At 49.2% G+C, this 8,225-nt stretch overlaps 1 protein-coding gene across 1 annotated transcript in view; it reads left to right on the forward strand.

Annotated features, from left to right (window-relative positions):
- MOK (MOK protein kinase) overlaps nucleotides 1–8,225 on the forward strand; it is a 44,348-nt gene that overhangs the window by 29,635 nt on the left and 6,488 nt on the right. Inside the window, exons 5-7 of the mRNA XM_007953129.2 lie at nucleotides 2,587–2,665; nucleotides 2,773–2,821; nucleotides 6,235–6,413. Coding sequence (XP_007951320.2) covers nucleotides 2,587–2,665; nucleotides 2,773–2,821; nucleotides 6,235–6,413 — 307 coding nt within the window. The remainder of the gene's footprint in view (nucleotides 1–2,586; nucleotides 2,666–2,772; nucleotides 2,822–6,234; nucleotides 6,414–8,225) is intronic.

Raw genomic sequence — 8,225 nt, forward strand, 5'->3', positions numbered from 1 at the left:
ACCACCAGAGTTCCTTGTACACAGCAAAGTACACCCAGCTCACCAGTTTCTACGTGGACAAACCAGTGGCATTTACTAGTCTTCATGCTGTGCAAGCATTCTCGCCCTCCTTTTCTGAGTTGTTCCTCCCTCACTGATACAAACTCACTGCTCCCCAAGGTTAGACATTGTCTGCATTAAGCTAAACTATTGTTTGGTTTTAGGAAGACTTCAAGGGATATTTTTGGTTTAAGGTTTAAAGATTCTATCAGGACAGTAGTTTGAGGGGCTCATCTAGCCTCCGTGGCTCCAGGAAGTCTGGATTCCATGAGCATTTGAAATTCTGTCCTGTGTGTTTCCCCCTTTGATCAAGATTCTTCTACAGAATCTTCCACCAGAATGTTTGGTAACGGCAGGCGGACACCATCAAATGTATTTCTGTAAACTTGCAGTGAACAGTCTGAAGACAAAATTAACAAAACACTTCCATCTATAACAGCATCAAAAAGAATAAAATACTTAGATTTAACAAAAGAAGTATAAAACTTGTACATCGAAAACTATAAAACATTGCTGAAAGAAATTAAAGAAGATCTAAACAAATGGGAAAATATCCCATATTCTTGGATCCAAAACCCAAATCAAACCCGTTGCCATTGAGCCAGTTCTGACTCATAGTGACCCCATAGGGTTTCCAAGCCTTCAAATCTTTATGGAAGCAGAGCAGCTGGTGAATTCGAACCACTGACTTTTTTCAACCACTGTGCTACCAGGGCTCCTTAATATTGGATCAAAACACCTATGTTGTTAAGATGCTCATAATCCTCAGATTGGTCTACAGAGTTGACACAATCCCTAGTGGTGCTCTAGCTGGCTTCCTTGTAGACACTGACAAAGCTGATCCTAGAATTTATGTGGGATAGCAAGGGACCCTGAATAACAAAACAATCTTGAAAAAAGAACAAAATTAGAGCACTCATGCTTTCCAATTTCAAAATTTACCACAAAGCAGTAAGAGCTTGTGGTACTGGTGTAATGGTAGACATACAGAGATTGGTTGGGCAGAAATCAGAGTCCAGAAATAAACTCGTCTTTGATCAGCTCACTTTGAACAGCAATGCCAAGGCCGTTCAATAGGGAAAGCATAATCTTTTTACCAAGTGGCTGGGACAGCTTGCATCCCCACATGCAAAGAACGAAGCTGAATTCTTCCCTCACACCATATACATAAATTCACTCAGAATGGATCAAAGACATAGATAAACATGAGGGGGAGTCTTCGTGACCTTAGATTTAGCATTGGATTCTTAGATGTGGCACCAAAAGCACAAGCAACAAGAGGAAATAGGGATAAATTAAAAAGTTCTGTGAATCCAAGAACACTTGTTAAGGAAGTAAAGGACAACTCACAGAATTGGAGACAAATATTTGTAACTCATACCTGATAATAAACCTATATCTAGAATATATGAAGAACTCTTATGACTCAACAGTACAGAGAGAGAAACCCAACTTGAAAATGGGCAAAGGATCTGAATAGACATTTCTTTAATGAAGATACAGAGATGGTCCCTGAGCAGGGGAAAAGATACCTTCATTTGTCATCAGGGAAATGCAAGTCAAAACCACAGTGACGTACCACAATATAAGCACTAGGCTGGCCGGTGAAGAAACTGAAGGTCACGCAGCTGGTGAGAGTGGAAAGTCCACCCTATTCGAAGGAGAGAGGCCTGGAGGACCAAGCCTGTGCCGCTGTGGTGACTGCTTCTCAGTGTAGCGGTCACTGGACTCCGAATGCATGTGTTCTGTGTATTTTGGAAAAGGCAAACCCATAGGGACAGTGAAAAGGTCAGTGGTTGCCAGAGGTTCAGAGAGGCTAGGAGGGGTGAACTGGCGGAGCACGGGGCAGAGGAATCCTTCTGTGGGATACTGTTAACAGTGGACACATGACGCTAACTGGTTGTCACATCCCCTAAGACAACACCAGAGTGAACCCTCATGTAAACTAGGGGCTTCAGTTAACAATGTATCAAGACTAGTTGACCCACTGTCACAGCCATATGGCAGGAAGGTACAGTGCTAATTGCTAATAACAGGGGAAGCTGTGGGGAAGTTGGGAAGGAGGTGGGCACGGGGACGCTACACTTGTGTGTCGTTTTTTTGGTAAACTTCAAACTGTCCTAAAAAATAAAGTCTGTTTTAACATTCATACACGGTGTTAATTTTAAATGAAATTTTGCCAGAATGTAGAGTTTTAAATGGTGCATTTTACAGGTATAGTCCTTAGTTTCAAAAATGACCAGGTTATTTTTCATGAAGTTGTATTTTTGCACATAAAGCACTGCCATCGAGTTGTATCTGACTCATAGCGACCCCTCCCTGGGTTTCCGAGGCAGTACCACTACAGAAGCAGATAGCCAAACCTTCCTTCTGAGTGGCTGATGGGTTTGAACCGCCAGCCTTCTGGTTAGCAGTCAAGTGCCTTAGGCACTATACCACCAGAGCTCCCTATTTTTGTACATAGTAAATAAATATTATATTTTTTACTTTAAAAAAGGGAGTGTGTACCATTTGTAACCATATTTATGTATTTTGTTGGTTGTACAGGGAGAAGACGCCCATTATCAGAAAAAAAAGTGATGCACTATATGTACCAGCTGTGTAAAGCCCTTGATCACATGCACAGGTAGACGGAGAGAGCCCAGAGCACCTCACAGATACGTGTAATACAGCGAAAGAGCCTCAGTCAGTGAGGGACCATTCATTCTGTTCTTCCTTTTATCTTAAATACAGAAATGGAATATTTCACAGAGATGTGAAACCAGAAAACATATTAATCAAGGTAAGAAATTTTGCATGAAAAATTGATATCAAAATAGAATAGACACATTTCAGATGAAATCTAGCTTCCGTTCCATGATTGCTATAGGTTTGTTTTTCCCAGCTTGGAAGAAGTCACTTATTTAATTTAATAACTCTTATGGTATAGTGGTTAAGGCATTTGGCTGCTAACTGAAAGGTCAGTGGTTTGAACCAACCAGAAGAAAGATGAGGCAGTCTGCTTTCATAAAGATTTACAGCCTTGGAAACCCAGTGGAGGTCGCCATGAGTCAGAATTAACTCGATGGCAATGGATCTGGTTCTGTTAACTGACTGCACACCTGGAAGGAAGGCATCTTGGGCACCTTTCCCACAACCATATCCAGAAGAAGCCCATTCACAGGGTCGTTCTAAACACTCTGAATCTAGAAGTGGTAGAGGCAGGACTTGAACCCTAGTCTGCCCCACTCCAAAGCCACTCATACTGCACATATGTAGGGTGTAACATGTGAAGATTCTTGGCACACGACCATATAAAACCATCATCGCAATCAAGACCGAGAATATAACCACCCCTGTAGCCTCATAGTCGCCCCCCTGTCCCCAGGCAGTGACTGACGTACGTTCTGTCACACGGTAGCTTGCAGTTCCTAAAATGTCCCATAAATGGAATCGTACAGTCTATTCTTTTGTCCGACTTTTTCCACCCAGGTTAGTGATTCTGAGATTCACCCGCACGGAACCTGTGAAGTAGCTCCTTCCGCTCCCGTCCATTCTTCCTTCCCGGCCGCGTTTTGTGTTGACTCCAGAGACATTTCAGCGTATTTCCGTTGTTAGCTGTGCCTCTTTGTTCTGTCACTCTAGTAGCCATCTCCACTGCGTATCTGGCTTCAAGTGATATTACATCACTTCTCAGAAAGCCTAAGAACTGGGCCGCTGTCATCCATTGACTTTTCCATAGTCTTAAACTCCCAGAACATTGTGGTTATTTTGCTTAACAGTCAGTTCGCTTTTGAACAGATTGAAATATTTCTCCTGTGGGGACATTTCCGCTGGCGCCTGCGTGTACGTCCGTATTTCTGCCTGAAGAAATTCCTTTCGTATTTCTCGTTGTGCAGGCCTGCTACTGGTCAGTTCTTTCCTCCTGTAGTAGGTGTTTTATAGACCCGAAAAAGTGTTTTACCGTCATTGCTGAAAGACTTGCACTAGGTGTAGCATTCTAGGTTGACAGTTTTTCTTTCAAGATTTTGACGATATTTCTGACTGGATTGCAGACATTGTGGACTTTGCCTGGTTGGCTGATGGATATTTTTGTAGTTCTCTGCACCTTCTAAAGAGCCCTGGTGGCACAGTGGTTAAGTGCTTGGCTGCTCTCCGAAAGGTTGGTGGTTCCAACTCACCAGCCGCTCCGTGGAAGAAAGTTGTAATGGTCTGCTCCTGTAAAGATCGACAGCCGTGGTATCCCTACGGGGCGGTTCCGCTCTGTCCTGTAGGGTCACTATGAGTCATAACTGAGCTGACAACAGTGGGTTTTGTTTCGTTTGAAATAAATCTCTGGGCTTTGCTCTGTTCCTTGGCAGTGGTGTGACTCTTCTGGGTCTTTCTTTCCGACCTCGTAGGTGGGATGGGGGCCTCTGGTGGCGTAGTGTCTAAGGCATCTGACTGCTGACCAGAAGGCTGGTGGTTCATACCAATCAGCCACTCCTCGGAAGGAAGGTTGGGTAATCTACTTCTGTAGAGGCACTGCCTCGGAAACCCAAGGAGGGGTTGCTATGAGTCGGGTCCGACTCGACGGCAGTGGGTTTGGTCTGTTTTTTGGTTTAGGTGGGCTAGAGCAGCAGTTAGTCTGGGGATGACCACTCCCCACAATGGGGTAAGACCCCCTCACACTCTACTCAGCTAAAGCAAACCGGTTGCCACTGCGTCAACTCCAAGTCCTGGTGACGCACATGTGTCAGCAGAGCTGTGGCCTGTGGGGTTTTCCAGCTGCTGTTCAAGACCAGATCACCAGACCCTTCTGCTGAGGTGCCCTGCGTGGACTCGAACCTCAGCCCTTAGGCCAGCAGCTGGCACATTCCCTGTCTGCACCACCCGAGACACTACCCAGGGCCCGTGAGTGTGACTCTGCAGTGCGGCTGGTGAGCAGGCGCTTCTCCCAGCCCCGTGTCAGCGCGGGCACGGTCGCCGCTCGTCCTGCCTCAGTTCTCTCCCTGCCTTGGCAAGTTCCTCAGTGCTGGCCACCGGGCTGGCTGCAGCCCTCCGCCACCTGGTCTCCCTGGACCCTCAGCCCCGTCTCCTCGCTTCAGGGACTTGGCCGGGCACCTCCGGGCTCGCTCCCCTGTTGTGCAGCTGGAAAGTCCCTGGAGGCAGACAACCTGAGATGAATGAGCCCTGTGGTACAGTGGTTAAATGTTCCGATGCTAACTGAAAGGTCGGTGGTTCAAACTCACCATTGGCTCCATCAGCAAGGACCTGGAGATCTGCATCCGTACAGATTACAGCCCAGAAAGCCCTAGGGAGCAATGCCACTCTGTCCTATAGAGTCACCAGGATGCAGAATCAACTCAGGGCACCCAGCCAGCAGCAGCACCACCAGTGGGTCGTTCCAGCCTTCGTAGCCTGTTCGTAACACGTCTATTTCTGCCCATTGGGTGCCGACTAATTGGAATCAGTTAGGTATTTTAATACATTTGGTTTGTTTGTGGCCTTCATCTTGTTACCTTGAAATGTAAGGGGTAAAGAAAATAGAAGTATCTGAGGCATTTCCCTGCACGTGTCTGACTTGCTGTCAGGACAGGATCCGTCCTGGGCTTGCAGGGCCCTGGGTGTAGTACGGCCTGGGCCCTGGCCACCTGCTCGAGCCCAGAGCAGAGCTGCCAGCCAGCTGGACTGTGAAAAGGAGCCTGAGACGTTGAGTGGACGTTCTGTCACTATGTTCATTTGTAGAATCGCACGACCCCTGAAATGTTCCTAAACCTGTGGCAAACCCTTCGCAGTCAAGTCAATTCCGACTCATAGCGTCCCTGTGAGACAGTGGATCTGCCCCATGGGGTTTCCAGGCTGTACATCTTCACAGACTCAGACCGCTTCATCTTTCTCTTACAGAGTGGCTGGTGGGTTTGAACCACCAACCTTTTGGTTGGCAGCTGAGCACTTAACCCTTGTGCCACCAGGGCATATAGGTGCAAACTTGTAGACCTTTGGACATACATGTAAATCATGGACAGCCGGGTATTTGCAGGCACGTTCCACCAGATGGAATCAGCACTGCCCCGTGTCAGGCCACTCACAGGTGCATGGAGGAGCCAGGCCTCTGTTTCATAAGCTGGTTTAGACGTCTACCTTGTCATTTTCCCTTCAGTGTATAAAGACTTGAGATGTCTGTGGAGGAAAGCTGCTCAGGGGGGTGCTGTTGTCTCTGCCCTGCCCCCGCAGCAGGATGTCCTGAAGCTGGGGGACTTTGGGTCCTGCCGGAGCGTCTACTCCAAGCAGCCATACACAGAGTACATCTCCACGCGCTGGTACCGGGCCCCGGAGTGTCTGCTCACTGATGGCTTCTACAGTTACAAGATGGACCTGTGGAGTGCCGGCTGTGTGTTCTACGAGATCACCAGGTAGGACCGCTGGCCTCGCCTGGAGAACCCCACGGTGCGGGAGGGGTCCTGTCTCACCTCATAGGCAGAGGATGGGGACGGTGTAGCCCCACAGTGCAGGTGGGGCCCTGCCTGACCCCATGGCAGAGGTGGGAGGGTAGGACGATGGAGAGATCCCTCTGTGCAGGTGGGGCCCCATCTCGCCCCACCGTCAGAGTGTGGTGGGGCAACATGGTGAGTGGCCAGGCTGGGGCCTACAGGATAGCACGTTCCAGCAGGCCTAAGCCTTTCTGGGTTTTTCACTGTTTGTAATGGAAAATTAATTGGCTTTCATTTACCTTGTATTGAACACTTCTTCACGCTTGCCTTTCCTGGAGACTGAAACTCCTTTGCTCCCATCACACTGGCTTAAATGACTGCTGTTTGTTCAGGGAGAGAGGGGGGCCATGCCTGCTGCCACCTTCTGTGGCCCGTCCTGGGAGGTGTGAATGGGTAGCCCCTGGAGCACGCTCTGAGCACCAAAAGACCCAAGCCCCGCGCGTGGGAGATGACGCACCTGCTGGCATCTACCACCCCTACCCAAGGCCTCCGAACCCCAGCCTTTGGGCTTCGTGGCTGCAAGGAGCAGTGGCCCAGGAAAGAAGAGGCCAGAGTTCGTCCCACTCAGCAGAGGGTGGGGCGTCCTTAAAGAGGCTGAGGAAGGTGTGGGGCAGACACGGCCCTGCGGGGAGGGTTTCCGTGAGCTGACGTCTGGATGACGCCCATTAGGGAGCCTGGCCAGGGTGCTGCCTGCTCGCTTCATCAGTCCACACAGATGACAGCTCAGGGCACGTCCTCTTCTGTCCCGGAGCTCTCATACGGTAACTGACCGTGTGATGTGGGGAAGCCGAGTAGCAGCCTGACTGAGGTCAGAAGTCCCGACGATGAACTCAGAGCCCGTTTTCTAGCGCTTCAGTGTGAAGAGCGCAGGGACTGACAGCACCTGGCCGTCGGTAGCTTTCCTTTCCTATCTGTATGACATCAGTGTTTTCCTGACTAGAAGCCAGTCTTAATTCTTAACAAACTGATATCTGTGGCATGAGATGTGGACTGCATCTGTACAGGTCTGAAATATTTTATCCACAGTTCCAAAACCCCTACAAACTCTGAAAACCAAAGGCAGAGATCTGACCGGTATTTGTCGACACAACTTACCTGGGTCAGTACTGGGGGCTCCTGGTCATGGTTATGGACCATGGTTAGTGCACGTGTTCACATGTCACTGCGGAGACACCTCTGTGCAAGAAGACCGGAGCGTGAATCACAGAGACACCGCTGCGTGCGCAGACCAGAACATGGGCCGACACCGTTGTGCGGGAAGACCGGAGTGTGGGCCGCAGAGAAGCCGCTGTGCGAGGTGGAGAACGTGGCCCGTGGAGATGTTACTTGTGCACACGGCAGTGTGGGTCTGGAGCTCACCTCTTGGCAGAAGGCATTCGGCGCCTGTTGGCAACGTGGAAATAGAAAGGCTGAGGAAAGGGAGGGAGGAGACCTGGGTCATGCAGGCAGAAGGTGGGAGGTTGAGTCCACCCAGATGGCACCCCAGAAAAAGTCCTGGGGATCCACTTCTGAAAAGTCAGCCGTTGAAAACCTGGTGCAGCAGCTCTGCTCCAACCCACGGGGGTGCCGGAATGGGAGTCACGGCTACTGTCCTGAACCGTAGGGGAAATTGGGACTCAACCCCGGTGTTCCGGTCACCTCGTGCTGCTCTGACAGGAATATACCACAGGTGGGATGGCCTTAACAAACAGGAGTTTATTCTTACAATTTGGAGGCTTTAAGTCCAAGTTCAAA

This window comes from Orycteropus afer, unplaced genomic scaffold, assembly GCF_000298275.1.
Source record: "Orycteropus afer afer isolate SDZICR_OR568_19922 unplaced genomic scaffold, OryAfe1.0 scaffold00371, whole genome shotgun sequence".
Classification (NCBI taxonomy): Eukaryota; Metazoa; Chordata; class Mammalia; order Tubulidentata; family Orycteropodidae; genus Orycteropus; species Orycteropus afer.